The sequence below is a fragment of the Nyctibius grandis genome, chromosome 1 (genome assembly GCF_013368605.1).
Source record: "Nyctibius grandis isolate bNycGra1 chromosome 1, bNycGra1.pri, whole genome shotgun sequence".
Lineage (NCBI taxonomy): Eukaryota > Metazoa > Chordata > Aves > Nyctibiiformes > Nyctibiidae > Nyctibius > Nyctibius grandis.
The window spans coordinates 55,523,553-55,544,042 of record NC_090658.1 but is presented as its reverse complement, the minus strand read 5'-3'; the positions used below and the strand labels follow the sequence as shown (position 1 = coordinate 55,544,042).

At 35.3% G+C, this 20,490-nt stretch overlaps 1 protein-coding gene across 1 annotated transcript in view; it reads left to right on the top strand.

Annotated features, from left to right (window-relative positions):
- ADGB (androglobin) overlaps positions 1–20,490 on the top strand; it is a 129,602-nt gene that overhangs the window by 83,422 nt on the left and 25,690 nt on the right. The window contains 6 exon segments of the mRNA XM_068409340.1: positions 3,375–3,509; positions 5,792–5,885; positions 8,555–8,689; positions 8,887–9,040; positions 14,944–15,131; positions 16,623–16,807. Coding sequence (XP_068265441.1) covers positions 3,375–3,509; positions 5,792–5,885; positions 8,555–8,689; positions 8,887–9,040; positions 14,944–15,131; positions 16,623–16,807 — 891 coding nt within the window.

Genomic DNA, 20,490 nt, shown 5'->3' with positions numbered 1-20,490 from the left:
ACAAAACATTCAGGCGTTCCCATTTTCAGCCTGTTCTGGGTAACTTCTGATAGTTTCTATGAATAGAATTCATGTCTGTATGTGACCTGCATCTGATTATTATATTTCTATATTCGACACATTTAACATTTAACTGACTGTAATATCTATATATTCTTTATCGTCACAAATTAAATGTATTATTTCTAATGACAGAGGTATTTATTTCTAGTTATAGAGTCCACTTGACATACCCAGTGGATAAACTTTTCAGTTTGTCCAAGGGCAAACACCAAGCCAACACTCTATGTGTATTCCCTATCAGCATTTCACAGCTCTGTTCTGAGGGAGTAATGGGGATAACGAGGTCTTGGTTCAGTGACAGGTGAGCTGGAATTTGAACTCATCAGCCTGGTCTCATAGAAAGGCCACGCAGATGGGAAACATCAATTGGGCTAGATCTGAACTGGTACAGGTGAACAGTTTCTGTAATCAATAGCGGTATATGAAAATATAAGTGCTGTTATAAGTGCTCACAGAATCACAGAATCAACCAGGTTGGAAGAGACCTCAGGGATCATCGAGTCCAACTGTTGCCCTGACACCACCCTGTCAACTAGATTATGGCACTAAGTGCCATGTCCAGTCTTTTCTTAAACACATCCAGAGATGCTGACTCCACCACCTCCCTGGGCACTATGATTTTCAGCTTTTGGAAAATGCAAGCCCTTTCATCTCCTCTGTCTTTGAGTAGACTCCTCTACAGTAGAAGAGTAAGACTCGACTGTAATTGCTGACCACAGCTATGAATACTTACTCTCCTTCCCAAGGGAAGCTGAAGCTGAGGTTCCACAGCTTAAACCAGTGTAACTGCAGGCTGTTGCAGCACTATCTCCACACCTTCCTTCAGCTCCAGCACTGAGTAAAGCTTGTACTGGGCTGATTTAGCCTGCTAAGTTGGCAAACAAAACCTAGTAATAAGAAAAAATTAGAATCATGATATCTAAGTCAATTTTAGTCCCTTCTGGTGCCTGAGAGTCTGCTTATAGGCAATTCACAGTTCTCTGGATATTATCAGTGTTTTTGCGAGCAATACAAATACTGAAATACAATATAAGCCATTGATTAAATGCAGATCATGGTCTGATCTTTTTAGACCTTAAAGCACAGCTTCACTGAATGTTACTGCTGAAGTCCTGTGCTTCCTCCCTTCCCACCCTAGAACATGTACTCCCACTATGAGCAGTTGCACAGATGCTAGGGAGTCAGATCAGCTTGCTGATTTTGTAGGAAGCTAAGCCGGGGCTGGCGGGGGGGAGGTGTGTGGAACGGTTCATTCAGCAAGCTAATCTGACTCACCATGGCAACTATGTAATCTCTTTATACAGTATTAATTTTTCTGCACCTATTACAAGGCTCTCATATGACTTAAGAGGAGAGCCTATTGGCAGTGACATACAACCTGACACTAACTAAACTGCTTTCTTGCCTGTCTGAAACCAGTGCAGGTGGCACTGTCCTCGAACCAGGTTGGGTACTTTCCTGGGGAAGTTGTCCATTACTTTATTATTGATTAAGAAGCAACAAGAACAAGAGATGCTTAGATGAACCAGGAGTAATATTAGATGTAGTTAAAATTTATATATTATTGATTCAGGTTCAGTGTTATGGTCTCCTTAACTTGCTAGGTCACTCTGTGTAACTGTGTGATCTATATAAAAGTATATGACTTACTTATTTTAAATATATTATTTTTGCCTTACATAGGGGATTTTATCTCTGCAGCAGAGACCATTCTTCTGAGCTAAAACACCTACTGAAAATAGAAGTCTCTTTCTTTCCCTTGAAAACCGTCATTAGTGGAGTCAAAATGCATAGCACAGCATCTTGCCACCGGTTTATTTAATTATAAAATAGACAAGCTTGTAGATATGACAAATTCATTTTGAATTATGGGTTACTTTGATGAATAAATAGGAGAAGATAAGAGCCAGACCCTTCCCAGAGTGGCAGAGGGACATGAGACATCGTAGAACGTTAAATTCCAGTTCGATATTAGGAAAACATTTTTCACCATGAGGCTACCCAAAAATTGGAAGACATTGCGCAAAGAGGTTGTGGAGTCTCCATCCCTGGAGATATAACAAAATGGACTGGACATTTGCTCAAGACCATAAGCAACCTGCTCTAATTTGATCATGGTTTGGATGTGGGATTAGACCAGATGACCTTCAGTGGTCCTATCCAGCCTATATTATTCTATGATTATATGCTTCTGTTTTATAAAAGTGATTGTGCAATTCATAGTGTTGAGTTCTAATCTGTTGTCTGTTGAAGTGGGCTTGTGTAACCTTTCAGAGTCACTAAACATTAAAGAGGCTTTCCAGGGTTTGGAAATGAGACAATAATGAGGAATGATGGTTGGGAACACAGCCACATTTAACAATATTCAATGAAAGAGATGAGATTGAAATGTGTGATCTCCTGGCTGATGACAGCAATATCTTTTCTTAAGCTAGCTGGTTCCATTTTTCAAGTGGATCTCTCTCTTTTCTCTTCCTTTTTGTATGCTGGTACTTTCTTTTGGAGCACTGTTTTCTTCCTCTCACGCTGTCTCACTGCCCTCATTCTTTATCTGTGCAGGTCCAAACTGGCCTGCTGGTGCTGCCTCCTTGTAGTGCTGCTCCCCACACTCTCCTCCTAAACCCTGGTGCTGGTGGCTCCCAGGATGCTAATTCTAGGCAAGGATGCTTTCAAAGAGCTCATTCATAACCTGTCAGAACCTACTGATTTTTGTTCCACTCCAAAACTCCTTGGTAACAGAAAGTCACAGTCAGATAAATGAACTCCCGCTTTATCATAGACCTTATCATTGTTCCATAACTCTTTTGCAAATGTTCTGAACAACATTGGTGTTTAAGTTATTACTTAATAAAATGATCAGATTGCGAGACAGAAGCACTTAAAATCTTGTGAAGCTTTTTTAAGCTGTATTCAGAGTCAGGCTTTAATGTATCAAATCCTGTTGGTTCATGTTTGGAAGGATATTTTGAAATTACATTAGGAGACTTGATTTTTAAAAATGCACTGCAATAGCTGTCCGTAAAGAGAAGTATGAATTCAATTATTTGGTATTTGGAATTAGCATAGTAGTTGCATGCTGACTTTGTGTAATTACACAGTATATTTTGTCTGATTTTATCATGATAAGAGCAAAATTTTAAGACTGGTATTTTGTCTTAAATGGAAGTTTTATGAAGAAACCACTCTGTTTCTGGAACATAGTGCTCTTATCATTTTGTGGGGGTTTTGTTTTCTTTTTTTTAACTTCATTGCAATCACATACAGGACTTCCAGCTTTATTGATGTTGCTCATTCTCTTCCCCTTCTTTCAGAGAATTGTGAGAAGAGTTCCGTTAGTAGCTGGCAGAACAAAACTCCCACTTCTGAAGAAGCAGCAGCAGCTCTTAAACTTCAAGCCATCTGGAGAGGGACCTATGTTAGGAAAGTACTGAACAGCAGAAAACCAGGTGTGTCCTTTAAAAATGCCATTTTAAAAACGATTTCATACTTCACCTTATTCAAATATTCATTGTAAGGATTTTGTTACTAATTAATATCTAGTAAAAATGAACTGAAATGCAGTGGAACATTATAGTTGAATCTCTGATCTCTTACAAAACTAAGAATAGTGCTCAACCTAACCACTCAGTTAGCATATATGATACTAAAAAGTAGAGGAAAGACACCCCCCCTAGATTTTCATAAATATTAAACCAGAATCTACATTAATATAGATTTAGCTCAGAGCTGGGCTAAATGTTATTTTTTTTCTGGAAAGGTAAGTGAAGTCCATACAAGAACCTAAGCATCATAATGGATAATCAGCAGAACACAGCATCAAAGGCTGATACTGTGCTCAAAAGATACTGTGCTGATACTGTCCTTCATTCTTATGTATATAAATAGAGGAATATCACATAGCAGTTGAAGACTTGTGTTACATTTCTTATTCAGCAAATCTGTTATCTCAGCTGGAATATTGTGTCCGACTGCAGTGTCCACAGTCCAAGAAAAAAGATAGGTAAAAACTGAGAAATTCTGGTGGAGTTGTAAGGATTAGGATTAAAGAAGGGCCTTGTACTTGCAGGCTGTTAGTTTGTCATTTAAGAAAAAGAAGATTAAGAAAGATTTCATTATAATCTGTAAGTACCCATATAAGAAAAGGAATTTGATAGCAACACGGTCTTTAGTCTGAGATCTAAAGGCTTAACAAGAATGTCTTTAGCCTGGGATTCAAAGATTTTGAGTTGAATCCAGACACATTCAAACTAGAAAAAGTGGCATTTATTTTTAAAAAGGATATTTATTGGAATAAACCAAGATTTGTGTTGTACTGCTGAAAACTTTAAAATCAAACAGATACTCATCAAAGTCAAAAAGGATTAGTCATTTATATATGATGAAATAGCAATTAATATGTTAACAGGGCTGTTACACAGAAAGTTAGATCACAATGATTCCTTCTAGCCTCACAATATATGAATGCCTGAGGATCGTGACAAAGAAAACTGCTCCATTGTGAGAGATATATTCCCTCTTTAGTAAGTCATCCCCATTCTGCTCAAAGCTCCTTCCTGAATTACCATTGTTGCTGGAGTTCTCTTGCCTATATATTTACCTGCACCAGATGATCTCTTCAAGCTATCTTTAGTACGTTCATCTCCTCATCAGTAAATCTGGTGCTGCCTCTCTCCCAAACTATCACCTGTAGCCCAGTCTTGCTTAAGCTTTCCTACTAAGTAGTCTAGTGCCCTTCTATTTTTGTTTATGAAGTGCTATGTAAATTAGGAATTTCTGTAAACTTTCACTAGTATTATTAATTCCTACAAATCTCAGAGCCCAGAAGCTGTTCTTTTTGAACTTTAGGTTTTAGATTTTTGTCATTTGAGCACTGTGTGAGTATCCCAATTCTTTTCTTCCATTGTCTATAAGGTCTGTCTTAACTTCCAATTTATCCATGCTCTGTTACCTTTAATTCTGGTATTTTCTTTACAGTGCTTTAGTGTGGTTTTGGTTTTTTTCAGTCATACTATTCTTCTCCTTTCCCCCATTATCTATAATTTTTCCCTCTTACTTGTTATTACAGTAAAGTGTTATTACTCCCCCTTCTTTTTTTTTTTTTTAGTTTTCCCTCTCCATTTCTGTCACTAATTGCTTATGCAATAAAGAAGGATTTCACCTAACTTTAGTGTTGAAAAGTTAGACAACAGGTCTAAACTAGTTGCCTAGTCTTCACCTGTATTCTGTGGATAGAAGTAGACACCTTGAGATGACAACACATCCTGTCATCTGAGAGGTATCAAACATGGGTGGGTTGAATTACGCACTGGAGCTGCCCGATTCTTTTCTTTTTTGCTACACAGATTGCCTAGGCACATACCTACCCCTTCATAGTATCTGCAAATAAAAGCTGCTGGGAGCTAAACAGCGTGTTCTCTGAGGACAGAGATCACCTTATATCACTGCAACATGTTACAGTGAAAAAACTGTAAATCAGAGAAAATATTGATCACATCATTTCTGAAGTCATAGGAGTGCTGAAAAGGTGATGATGAAGGGAATTTCCTCTGTCAAAGGAGAAATTAGTTTTCAGCTCAGTGAGACTTCTGTAAAATTCCAAATAAAAACTAGTGATTCATAAGACAATTTACTTGTGCGAGAGGCATTTTTCACAAGTATTTGGCAGGTGTATATTTAGAACAATACAAAAGTTAGATGTTATATTTTCTAACTTATTTTATATTTCCAGGTACTAAAGAAAATGCTCACGTCAAAGAAACCTTGCAAGAATTGTGGACTGAAATTGAGTTAAATTTTGAACAGTGTGCTGTAATGCTGTTAAGGTAATTACATAATAAATTAAACTTTTATTGCAACCAGTACCATAGCATTGCCATAAATAGCTGGTTCACAAAATAAATATGGTAAGAGCATTACTAGTTTTAAAATTACAAAACTCTGTTGGAAGGGATGAGATGTTTTTAGTGAAGATATGCTATGCTTTATTCTGGTACCCTACATGAGTAAAACTATAGAAAATCTAATTTTTAGGTATGTGTGTTACAGGTTTTTTCCTACAGCTTGAGCTAGAATATTACCTTTCTCCTGTATTTAATTTTTAATATCCTGTAGGCTGTTTTATAAGTATAAATCTGATACTGATTCCTTAGTTAAACAGCTAACCGTTGATTTAAAGAATCATTTTGATTCATGCTATCTGTTAAGGAATCCTTGTTGACATTAGAAATGAGATAACTATACTATTTAATTGTAACCACAGTTTATATCATCAGAGGATTATGTTTGTAGTACTTGCCTGAAGGAAAGTAGATGTATTTTTAGGTAGATGCTTTCCCTGATATTTAATTACAGCTTTTGCAAAGATAGCTACTCTAATTTCAACAGTGTTCCTTAAGTCGTTTGCAAGCATGGCACTCTTTGAGGATCACATATTTTCATTAAGTCCTTCAAAAATCTCTCTGCAAGTGTTCACACAACTGATCTAGCAGCAGGTCCGTTTTGCCAGGGGTGAGGAGTGAGAACTGGCAGTAATTACTGGCTGTGGGTATAAATCCTCACTCCTTATAAGCAGCAATTTGAGCAATGCTTGTATGGGGCATAATTTTATTTCACTTTTTAGTGTTTCTAGTCCTGTAAAACTTCTGTGTATTGATGGGATCAGGACTTTGCAACCACAGCCTTGTTCCAAATTTTAGACCTCGGTTTAGATTTGCAGCATCTCTAAATCAGCAAAAGATGAGATCCTGTTTTTAGCCTACCTTCAGACTTTTAAAACTTACGGAGCTGATTCTTAGGCATCATCCAGGGGATACATTTGAGTGTTAAAATTATGCTAATGTGATTTTGTTTAATTTTTTCTAACAGCTGACAGATTTTCATTTAATATAACAAGCTAGCCCCTTGGCCAATGAAGTAACATGCAGGAATTTTGGAAGTTCAGTCTTAGGGTAAAAGTTTTCCCATTCTCTAACCCCAGTCCTTACTGGAGGCCAGAAGCAGTAACCATTTTACAACACAAACATCAGTTTAAAATGCCCTAAAAACCTCTCAGTTTGTGCTAGGGTTGCCACCTGTTTCTCATTATACATCCCATGTAAGCTCATCTATGTTTGTCCCCACTATAATTTTCAATGAATTAAAAATCTGAGGTTTCTGAGGGCCTTTTTCGTCTGTGTGTGTGCTGTTTATCAGCAGTGGAAGGAACCTTTGCAAAGCTTCATGGACTAAGATTTCAAACTGTTCTACTTTAAATTACTTCCGGTAATATTTGCATCCACTCTGTGACTCACCTTAATGAAATGTCAATGTCAGCTATTATCATTGCTAAAAACATGAATGTGGAGATTGTTTCTGTAATTCTGCTTACTGTATAGGAATAACAGAACATCAAAGTAGCATTGTCCATATTCTGTGGATAAAACTTTTGCAGTTGAACAACTTGAACACATTCGTATTTGACACAGAAAAGAAGATGGGTATCACTGAAAATGGATGTTATTATGAGGTTTCTTTAGACTATCCTCTTTGTATAAACCATGTAAACCAAACTTCGAATTAGAGCAATTAAAAGATAGCAAAAAAAGGATGTATTGTTTACTTACTGCAGAAAGCAAGTTGTTAAACAATAATACAAGACAGAGGGAGTAGCGGGGAAAAGGATATAATTTCCTTCACCTCTGTGTAGGCATATTTTCACAGTCATACTCTTCAGATAAAACCACTGGAAGGAGCCAAAAAGGTGGAGTGAGAACTGTTTGTCTTCTTGCCCTTCACCCAACAAGCTGTTCACATAACAGTGAATTTTGTATGCTGGTCTTCATATTGTTTTGTCCGGAAGAACATCAATTTTTGATACTGCATATGATAAATAAAAATTCATGGTGTCAGGTGCCAGTGAGGTTAGCTCTAATTTTGCAGAACTTTGTAACACCTGCGAGCTTATTCCCCCTTACAAAAAACTTCTGAATTTACAGTCTTAGGTTCGCTTCCTGTGTGAAAAGGAATGTCCTTTCATTCCCATTTTAAATTTATTTGGTTTTGCTTTTACTCCTTGTTCAAAAAAGTTTTAAAAGGAAATAAAGGGTTTTTTAATCTCCTAATGATGCCACAGCCTTAAGATGACAGCTTAATATAAAGAAATGGAAGTTATGCTAACTGACTTTTTTTCAAAAAAAAAAAAGTTTTTTAGAAGCCGTAACATTTTGGGCTATTAGAAGCAGTTGTACTCATAGATAGACTGACTGATAGAAATATTTGAATGTGAGTATTAGCCATTACGAGCCATTAACTCTAGAAGAGCTGATCCCTACCTGATTTATTATTTTTTTGAGAGTAAACAGCTACTAGAGAAATATTAGTAACACATTCTATATCATTGTTTTATATTCATGCACAAAACAGTGTTCTTCATGATTAGCATAAGTTAAAGTAAAGATGATATATGTGCCCTCCTGATTAGATTTAACTATATTTCTTCTTTTCTGCTTTCCAGAGAAATGTTTAAAAGAAACTGTAAGTCAATTGAAAAGTTCCCTTGTTATGAAGATGAGTGGTATAAGATCTCTTTCGTTGACTATGCTGTAACATATGCTGATCAGCCATCAAATGTGTGGTTTGTGGTTTTTAGGTGAGTTTCATACAGGCCTATATAACTCTTATGGGGAAGTAGTATTGATACACTGTGTTTTTTTGCAAACATGCTTTAAGAACGTAATTTTACATAAGTATATTTTCCTTAAATTCTAATATATACTTTTACTTTGTGTTACACAAATAATTTTATTTGTGAAAATAATTTTAATAAAATTTGATTTTTTTTTTTAGAGAAATATTTCTTGTTCCAGAAGACATGCTTATAGTGCCAAAGGTGTATACCACTATCCCTTCCTGTAGACTTCATGTCGTTGATAATGACACACTGGAGGAAATGCCACATGTCTTTTTCAAAGTGGCACCTCGTGTTTATCCCAAAAATAAGGTACATGCAAAGAGTCATTGTGAAAAGTATAATTTTAAAAATAATAACAATTGCCCAAATTCTGTGGATGCTTTCAGCTATGTCATGATGTTCTACTTAGAAGTGTGCCCTTATTTATTAGCAAGTTTGAACAGAGACTGCCACTGGAACTGCTTCTGTGCTAAACCTTTTGGCAGTGAAGGAATAGCCTTAATTTTCTTTGATATTTTTTACTATTGCTAAATGGAGGAATATTATCCAACTTCCCTGTGGTGTCCTACTCAATGGCAATATGGTTGCTGCTGATGCTCTCCATCTGACAGAACAACCTTCAAGAGTCAGGGGCCAAACTAAGAATGAGGTTTGAATAGCCTTTTATAAGTTGTGCTTACAATAGTTAAATTAACATGCATCTTCAGGTGCTAATGATAATTGCAGCATTGGTGCCAAATATGGCTTTAGATATGCTCCCCCTCAAAGCCTGTATCTCAGAAGCATTAGTGTAAATTGATTCTAAAAAATAACTATATTATTAAATAATTATCACAGCTTCCCCTCTTCCTGCCTTTTTACCTTTAGACTAAAGAAGACAGTTTGTTCAGTCTTTCCTTGCAAGTTACATGTTCTACACTCTTGATTACTCTCTCCTCTGGAGTCTTTCCAATTGCTGTTGTTTTTTTCTTGTTTATCATGCACAAACACTGAGCACAGTAGAACTTTGCACCAAGGATTAACTAGTGGCCATAGACAAATGATGAGGTAAGGAACGATTAGTTTACATGCCTTGTGGGCTTTAATTCTGCTTATATATCCAGCTGTGATGCTTGCCTGTTTTGCAACCCATTATTAACTCATGTACTTCTGTAACCCTAGGTGCTTTCCTGAAGAACTGAATCCTGTAGTTTATTATTCTTGACTAAATATAGTGTATTTCACTACAGATTTTAATCCTATTTTTTCAGACTAATTCCCTAGTTTAAAATAATCTTGAATTCTTATTTTATCTTCCTCTAAAGTTACAATCCTTCATAGTTTGTGGTATCAGCTAATAAAACATACGTGTTCTCCATTCCACCATCCACATTACTAATAAAAATATTGAATGGAATCAGGTTCAGGTTAGATCACTGACTGCATCCCGCTTTTCCAAAAGGCACCATGAATATGTGCTTTCTGGATGTGATTGTCCAACAGCAACTCTAGTTTATTCCTTATGACAGCATTTCCTTAGGCTTAGAAGAATGATCACAGAGACAGTGTCAGGTGTCTCCTTCATTCCCGTAGTGTGCTTTTCTGTAGAAGGAAGCTTGATTGATTTGATAGGAGCTCATTTTTGCTCTCTCTTTGCTATCTTGAGGTGGTTGCAAGGAGTTCATTTTATTAGTTATTTCATGATCTTTTCAGCCTTTGGAGTTATACTGACTGCTAATTTTCTAGACACCTTTGTCCATGTAAAAAAATACACCATTGCAGTTCTGTAGTCTTCCAGTACCTTATGTGTCCTCCATCAGTTATCAAACATAATTTTAAAGTTTTGTGATTGTTTTAACCTGATATTTAATTATTCTTCAGGAAGTTCAGAAGTTCGTAAGACCTAGCTAATGCAAAACTTTAATTTATCTATGTAATTATTTACTACTTATTTTCCTATGCTGGCCTGCCTCTTACCTCTTTAATATTACCCCTAATATTAACTATTTTAGCCACATGTTCACAGCTGACCTTTTAGTGAAGACAGGTTCACATTTTAGCCTTCTCAGTCTCATCTGTCAATAACAAGGAATTGATGTCAGTTACAGTCTAACACTGTCGTAGTTTTCTTGTCTTTCTTTTGTAACTTCCAATTTCATCAGACTTTTTTTTTTTGCACTAGAATGAACTTGCCTTATCTAGTGTTTATAGTGAATATTAGCTGAATGTGACAGATAAGAACTGCTACTGCTGGAGGAATATGCTTTAAAAAGAAGGGTTGCAGACAAGCTCTTCTCAAAACTAATTTGGGATCCTCAGAGGTGGGGTGTGGATTCCACCAGACAGGAGAATTCAGTTTGGAATCCAACAATGGGCAAGCGGCAGGATGCAAAAAGAAATCTCAGTGGTGAACACTACTTACTGCTTTTCAGGAAAGTGGTGGGTTGTGGAAAGAACAATCACAACTTCAAACTTTTTTCAGATCTCATCTTAGCATTTGTTCTGCTTAGCAGGATGCAACTGTCTAGTTCTGTCTTGTAAGGCAGGTTTCTCATTTCCTTGATTTTACTAATTCTTTCTTAGACCTCCTCCCATTTAACATATCTTTCCTGAATAAAGAAGATATCCAAAATTGCACACAATATTCCAGATAAGATCTTAACAACACTTTGTGTAGTACAGTGGTTTTAATATTGGAAATGCTTGTTTTATGGTGTGCTACCCCGCCTGGAAACATTCCATAATATTTTTTTTTCATCGTACAGCACGAGAGCCTCAGATTCTGTCATTACCTAACAAAAATAGCTTTTTATTTTATTCCTGTCCTTCCTTATTGAAGAGTCCCCACTTAAAGCAGACGTTTTTGTTATTATTCTCTAAATTCATGACTTACATTTTAAAATATGAAACGTGGTTAATATCGGTAAAGAGTGATTTTGGTTTAAGAGTATTAAAATGGAGTTGTGCAGGTATGCTGTATTTTTCTACTTGTTCTTATTACATTTCTTAATCACTGCTACTGAGTTTCTCAGTAAGAATATAAGCTTATACTGTACAATTTAGCTTCTTTTCTTCCTATTTATAGATGGTTCGTTAATGTTTCAGTGGACCTGCAAAAGCTATTGAAAGCTCTATTGATGTTTTGACAAGACATTATGCAATTATTATGAAACACAGAATACAGTGGTATTATTTTAATCTGTTACCTTTCTTTTTAACAGTATTTTGTAAAAAATAGTCAATGATGCAATACATCAAGCAAGAAATTATACAGTATGCCTGAATTCCTAAATATCCATATTAATACCAAAAAAGTCTTTTTTTTTTTTTAAAATAAACCTACCAGTGAGTTCTGCTTCAAAACTATGAATCAGCAATTTACAACAGAGCTAAAAAGAAATCATATCAACAGATGTTGTTTCTCTGCTGCAGAGACACTCCTGGAACACATTATAGTTCATTTCAGAATGACTGACAATAAGGACAAATTCTTCACACTAGCAATAATGTCTGTCTTCTTTCTGCAGACATTACAATCTAGACATTTGGATTTTTTTTGCATTAAATTTTCTTCTTCCATGGTAATTTTTTCTACTGCTGGATACAGTTGGTTTTGTTGGTTTGTTTTTTTTTTTTTTTTAATTCTACTCTATTATTCACAAGTATTTTGAACAGATTGTAAAAAACGATAATCATTCCTCAAGCTTCAGCTGACCAACAAAGATAAGAGATTAAGAAATCATCACTAACAATGTATTTAGTCTAGAAAATAGAAGTCTATTTGAGCAAGGACACTATCAGTTATTTCCTTGACTAGTCATAGAAGGACATATAGAAATCATCTTACTTTACCAAAAAGTTAGTTTAGGTGGTATATTAGAAAACAACAATTTCTGATTCTAGAGATATTGAATTGTAACAAGATATCTAAGTAGGTAATGAAACCTCTCAAAGGTTTTTAAGAAAGAGACATAAATCTGGTGGGGGTGTCTAGATCTATTTATTTCTAAGTAGTGACTGATGATTACTCTGTGTTCCTACCAGCTGCAAAATTCAGTTATTGTGCTTTCTAATTGCTTATAGTATTCAGAAAGTGCCCACTCAAACAATTTTTTAATCTTAAGTCTAAATTTTCTGCATATTTGTAGTGAACATTAAGATTGTATAACCTTATCTTTATAAATAGGTATACAACAGAAAGTGTTTTCTTATGTGCACCATGCCATCAGAAAGCTCTTGAATATCTGGCTAAATCCCTCTTGGTTTCCGAGTGTACTTGTTAGGAACAGGGGAGACTTTAACTATATGCTTAAATAGATATTTAAAGAAGTGGGTTCTCCTGAATCATGGCTTTGATTGGTTGCTATTACCTTGTAGTGATTAAAGGGTGTAAAGTGCCTTACAGTTAACAATTGCACAAATTGGAACCATGAATCATTTCTTTTATTTTCATTCTAAATATTCAGTAGGCCTGAAGTCACAACCCTGCATTATTGGGTAGTCCTGAAATCACAACCCTATTTATTACAAGAATTTTTCAACAAAGTTTTTACTGATAAATACTGGTTTCTTTTAACTGAAATTTAGCAGAAGACTGTGAAGAGAGAAAACCTTTCAAAGAATTTTCATCTGTATTATTGCTTGGGTGAAACATGAAATTTTAATGTTTGAAATAGCAAGTTGGTAGGGCTAGTTTGGAGAATTTGAAGAAGGGACTTAATCCTGAGTTCCCCTATTACACTACAATTGGCCATTGCACTCATCATATCCCTTTTTCCTACCTGTGCTTTTCAAGTAATCACATTGATATTGCCTTCTTTTTTCAAATACAAAATAAAATTAAATTTTGAAACCTTTTAAATTATATACTGGTTTCCCATATTCCTCTTCTCAGGATTCATAAAGAGCAGATAAGTCTGCATCCAGCTTATTAATTGTGTGTTACATTTTTTATTAAATTTTTATTTGATTTTTCTAATACTAGACATTTTTTTCTTAAATCAACATCTTCATAAAAATAAGATTAATATCCTGACATTTAATGCTATACTTACAATGACATTATTAAAAGTAGGGGCAATATTAATTTAACCTCAGCTTTGAAGCAGAATGAATCTGATCTAAATCTCAATGCAGCAAATTGCATTCACCCATAGTTTCACACTGCCTACATCGTGAAGGGACATTATTATATCTCTGGTTTATCAGTGAATGCAGTTATTTTCATGTTGACATTTTATCTTTATCTAATTTTGCTTTAATATGTGTGAGGATTGCTAGCTTTTGCTAAATGTCTTGTGCATGAATTGCTAAAATATTAGTTTCCTTATCTTCAGCTGTGGCCACTTTGGAGTTAAAAGTATCTATCATCTCAAAATTGTTACGCAGTTTTCAAATACATCAGCACTTTACAACACACATCTTTCTGACATCTGGCATAGAGGCCAGATGTTTCCCAGGAGAGTAGAGGTTTGATGTGATTGTCTCAGAGCTTGGAGTGAAAGTTCTTGGCTTATGCAGTCTTTAACTCTTTCTTTGTTATATCTATTACTACTACTACTATCACCACCACTCCCACAGATAGTTTTGGTCAGATAACAAAAGGGAAAAAATATTTTGTACCAAATGAAAAGACTTCGATTGATACTATTACTAAAGGTTTTACAAGAAAAAGAATGGTAATATTACAGAACCCAGAGATGTATAGATGTGTTTTATTTGGGAGCTATTTGCATAGTAGCGTGATGTACGAAGCAAGAAAGTACATTGAATAAATATGTTTTACTGAACTTTAGTCCTGTTATAAGAAGACTTTTCAGAATAAAGTACTCCACATGCTTAAAAAAAAAGAACTCATTAATATTTGTTAAATTAGACTTTATTAAACAACTTAGAATCATCAAATAATTTGGTTAGAAAGTGACCTCAGGAATTTGATTGTACCTGCCCTTAAAAATAAAGCCAACTTTGAAGTTAGGTAAGATTGGATTTGACTTGCTATGTAACTTTTTGCCAAATATAAACTCCTGTAATATTAAATGCTTCATAAGTTAGACTACAATAGATCTATATAATTCTATAGTAATAGGACTATATAGTCCTTCTTGCTTATGAAGGACTTTTTATTACTTTAATAAGTGTAACATGGACAAAAAGTGTGTTGCATGTAGTCATAGAGTGCATTTTGAGTAGTGTTATTTCTGCGTAAAAAATGACGTGTTTTCTCCTTTCAGAAAGGATATACATTTATGGCTGAAGCACGTACTGGTGACCTACCTGTGGCAGCTGGAAGATGGAGGCTTCGGCTTATCGGTTCTCATAGTCCACTCCCGTTTCTCTCTCGTGAGGCTGTAAATAATGTCTATTCTACTAAAGAAATTAAAGAGTATTACATACCCAATGACAAGCATGTAATGTTCAGGTAAATATTGAGAGAAGAATGATTAAATTCTGCTTTGTATATGTGCTATCCCTAACAGAAAAGTATGTTATTTCCTCTTCCTTAGAAGGGGAAGGTATTAAAGCAAATATCTGAATTTTATGGGCTGTCAATGTGCAATACCAAATTTAAAATTTCATTTATGAAAGTGTTATTTTCTGAAATATTACCACTGCTTAGTGAAGAACAGGTATGAAGTAGACAAACGATAACTTTAAAATTGTAATAACAGTATTTTACATTTCTGTAGGCTCTATCTTGAAAACTTATACCTATGTTACTGAAATTCCATAGTACTTTTGGGAATTAAATATGTATTAAAATTGAGATTTTGCAGGTGGGGAGGAGACATAAAGCTTGATATATTTTTTTCAGCTATTCAGATAAAGCTTTAAATAAAATCCAGAAATACAACATTTTCTTTTTGATACAACAGACCAATTTCCATCTTGCAGTGTTGGCAGAAAAATCTATATAAATTTTATTTTAGCATGCTGATTCTTTTAGGAGAACATATTTAATAAAAATGTGATTATTTAGTTTTTATTAATCCTTTTTTAATTGATTAAAATTTCTTAATATCAGGTTATTCTAGCTGACTTTGAGTTCAGAACTGACCCTGACAAAATCAGTATGCTTAAGTTTTTACACAAAAGACTACACACTGCACTAAAACAGGCCCCGTGCTTAGAGCTGATTGCATGTATATATTTTGAAGGTTAATTCTAGAACATTTTGCCTTGATTCCTGACAATTTATATCAATATTTCAAAGCAATGGATTATTCTTGGGATAGAGGATCAGGTCAATATAAATGAAGAAAGCATGTCATGGAAATATAACAAATGCACTCAATTCTGTAAACTCTCTCTGATGAGGTGTTTTTTTTTTCCTTTTTTCCCTTCTGTTGTTGCCAATCTTTTAAAAACTTAAATTAATGGACAAAAAGCAAGTAATATATAAAGTAATGAGTTACAACAAAGATATTATTTAAATTTCATTCTAATTCTCTCTCACTCTAATTCTACAATCTTTAATTCCAGTCTTTAAGTTCACCAGAGTAGCAGCTGCTATCAAACGAGATAACTCTTTTGAAAGGCAAATCTTCCTTTTTTAATTTTGCTCAGTTACTTTTTAATTGAAACAGTTCCCTCATCTGGTTAACCATATTTTTCAACAAATACTAGTACATCAGGAGGAAAAATGTAAATCTGGACATTGGATAAGGCAGTGAAAAAAAAAGAAATTGCAAGACCACCCCTTTTTTTGCAGCAGCACTTACTTCGATTATAGATTCACTGCACTAAACTTCACTACAGGAAGCTTAGCCCATCTGATTGCAGGAAAACTGTTGACTACAAACTCAATTTTAAGTGTTCGCTTCCACGTCAGCCCAATATTTAGGTGCTTTCCTAAAAAAAGAATGACCTGTCAGAGTTGGTTATATTGCTATAATATTTTTTTCCTCTTTAGGTATTCAGTAAAAGTCACAGCGTCACATATTGCTACAGTGCAGGTACAAACCTCTAAATCAGATGTGTTCATTAAACTACAAGTCCTAGATAATGAGGAAGAAATTGTGAGTGTCACTGGAAGGGGCCATGCAGTCATCCCTGCTTTTAATTTCTTGAGTAACGAAATGCTTTTGGGTTCCCACTGTAAGTATTGTATTCTGTATTTGATAATTTTATTCATTGAGGGATATACATTCTTACAGTAACTTTAGGTAATCACGGAAAGTATTATTTTTTCCTACTTTTTCCATTAATCCGTAATTGCTTTGTGATTGAGTGAAATCAGCTACATTTTTGAGCAACGAACAGGAGTCCTTGGTCCTCAGCAATGAGGAAAGGTACTAAAAGGATTGATTGAAATAAGGTGTCCAGCCTTATTTTCTTCCTCTGCCTTTTGGTCTTGTTTTGTAACTGAGTAAAGAGTTTTGTGGATAACTGAAGTAGCTTGTTACTTCTGAAAATTTTATGCATATACTTGTCCTGTCCTTGAGAATTGAAATACGTTTTATTTTCCAACATATTTATTTGTTTGATCTTAAAATTCAAATAATTTTGGCTATTAGGAAACTGATGCCCAGACAATGGGACATGGTAGATAATTCACAGATTACACTGAGCCTTATGGTTTAAATGTACCATCTTGAGCATCACTGCTTTTAGCAGAAGCACACATTTTATTGGCTTCTCATCCATGATATGAGCCCCAGAGTACAAGGCAAAAGACTCTTGAATAAATGATGTAGTACTTATCCTTAAGAAAAAACTCTCATTTTTGACTCTGCATCTGATACAGCTTCACAAGTGATATTCATGGAAAAACACTGAAGGAAGAGCTACTCTCCCCAGACTTACAAAGCTCATAAATGCCCGTTATGCTATTGTCAGTTCTTTATGATACCAACTGAAATGCTGAGAAAAATTATCCTTTATGGGAATACGTGAATTTAAACAAAATTTCTTTTGTGACAAATTTATTTGGAAGTCACAGCAAACACTGCAGTCATTTTTGGCTGAATAGTTGAATTTGAGAAGTTTATTTGCTCAAAATTCTTTTTCTTTCTTTTTTTTTAATTTTATTGCCATTCATGACATTGCTGTCTTGTTAGCTCAACTGTTGTTAAAGATGAGAATCAGTGTTGTTCAAAGGTCACCTTTCATAAAATATGATAAATTCTTTTATTTTCTCAAAGTACTTTGAAACTAGTGATTGTACCTAACAAAAAAACAGCTAGCATCAGTTAAAAACTGAGTCTCTGTAGTCCAGCAAACTACCACTCCTAATCTACTATATGCCCAACCTGGCAGCATATAAATACTGGGGAAAGGGGCAGGGAGGTAAGAAAATGAAAGCCAAACTCTTTTCAGTGAATGAAGTACCAAAAATGAAGTACCTTCTACCTGCTTCCACTGCACTTATGTGTAATAGATTTTAGATGATGCTGCCGTGCCATCTTAACTTCTTTCATGATCTTCATTCGTTTCCCTGTTTTCTATACACTTCACTTCTTAATCAAGCTATTTCCATTTTATTTGTAAGATTGTATACTATTTGGAATTTTTCATTATATATATGGGTTTCATTTTGAAAATGTATATTCTTCATAAGCATTACAAGTTTGCTTAAATAAAGCAGTTTATAAGCAAACAAGTTAGCTACTGTACTCTCCATGGACACCATCATACATGAATGTGTTAAAGTCTTCGGTCCTTTTATGAAGACTTTAAAACAATGAATCTTCTGTAAATCAATCAGCTTCTGCCTGTTTGAGCATATTCAGAACCTGAGGCAACAACAAATTGTTCAAATACTGGATTATCGCTTTGCTAAAGCCCAAAATAGCATCATATTTCATGTGCGCACCTCCGCTATTTTGAACTGTGTAGTTTTCTAACATGATCCTTTAGAAAATGTTTTATCTAGATTTCCAATGCTGTATGGAAAAAATAACTAATTTAATCATGTTTATGAATCATTTTGATTTCTGTCTCAACTGCACCTTGTTATTACCAGAAATGTAAAATTAAATACTATGGAGACCATGCTCTTAAATTGTAATTCATCGGTTGACAATGTTGTGGTTTTAAAAGAAGTCATGGAGAAGCTGTCATGACTTTGTGACTGAGTTGGCCAAGATAATCAGTAGCTATTTTGGTTACTGTTTTGGAGTGTGGAAATGGATTAGTAAACTTAATAGTAACTGGCGGAAATAGAAGCGGGAAAGCTGTAATTTACACAGAATCACAGAATCACAGAATCACAGAATGTTAGGGATTGGAAGGGACCCTCGAAAGATCATCTAGTCCAATCCCCCTGCCGGGGCAGGATTGCCTAGACCATATCAACACAGGAACGCGTCCCAGGCGGGTTTTGAATGTCTCCAGAGAAGGAGACTCCACAACCTCTCTGGCAGCCTGTTCCAGTGTTCGGTCACCCTCACCGTAAAGAAGTTTTTCCTCAAATTTAAGGTGGAACCTCCTGTGTTCCAGCTTGCACCCATTGCCCCTTGTCCTGTCAAGGGATGTCACTGAGAAGAAGCCTGGCTCCATCCTCATGACACTTGCCCTTTACATATTTATAAACATTAATGAGGTCACCCCTCAGTCTCCTCTTCTCCAAGCTAAAGAGACCCAGCTCCCTCAGCCTCTCCTCATAAGGGAGATGTTCCACTCCCTTAATCATCTTTGTGGCTCTGCGCTGGACTCTCTCTAGCAGTTCCCTGTCCTTCTTGAACTGAGGGGCCCAGACTGGACACAATTACTCCAGATGCGGCATCAGATTAGGGTAAACATCACAAATACTTGAAATAAATTGCCAGGTTACCCCAGTAAAATGAAGAAGAAACTTTCTTTCAGGAAAATGGCTTGTTGGCAAAGATCATAGTCTGAAGACTGAAATAAGTTAAAAGGCACAATCAGGTGAAAGAGAAGAGAAATGGGTTCCAACAGATGCTGGAAGGGAGAGGATGGGGCAGAAATACGAAGAGGGACGTTTTGTCTTTGCCAGGCTATCAGGGGACGTAGGTGAAAACTTTTCAAGATATCCTCAGAAATCAGACACACACAATAAGCTTTTATCTCTTATTCTTATGTGCTGTGATACAAATAATTTCTGGTAATTTAGAATTTTTTTAATCCATTGTGAATCATTCAGTGAAATATCTGCTGTATTAACGTCACTGAAAATAGGAAGGTTGTAGTATCAGGTTCCTATTCAGCAGTGGAGACAGTGAATTCTAACTGGAAAAAGTGGTGATGAAAGGTACTTTATTCAAAGGGAACTTAAAAGAGTTTCTAGACCTGACAAACTGACTGTAAAAAAAAGTGAAAAGACCGTATTTGAAGGTGAAATGAATATTCTGATGCCATTTAAGTGTGTCCTGAGTGTGTAGAGAGCTGTCATTTGGAAGGAATGACTGTGAAGCTGTCAATGTTTTGGTGGGGGTTTTTTACTACTACTATTATTTTTTTACAATACTAGACCAAGTGGCCTTAACATTGAAGTGCTTTTCCTATCTATATGCACCCTGTATATCACAAAGAAGACATTTTGTATAAGGTGTTCCAGATCTTACAGAGCATCCAAACTAAATGAAAAGATTAGGAAATATACTCAGTATAACCAATATGACTGTATTACCCAACCTGCTGAGTGTCTGTAGGTACAATTTATGGCATTGTAAAAACATGTTTCTTTGCTATCATCAAGAAGTATTAGGAATTATGGCCTGTACAATAACAATATAGGGACCTTCGTAATAGTGATGCCAGTTTCAGGTGAGGATTTGTACAATCAACATTCAGTAGAAAGATTCATGTTGTCAGTATCT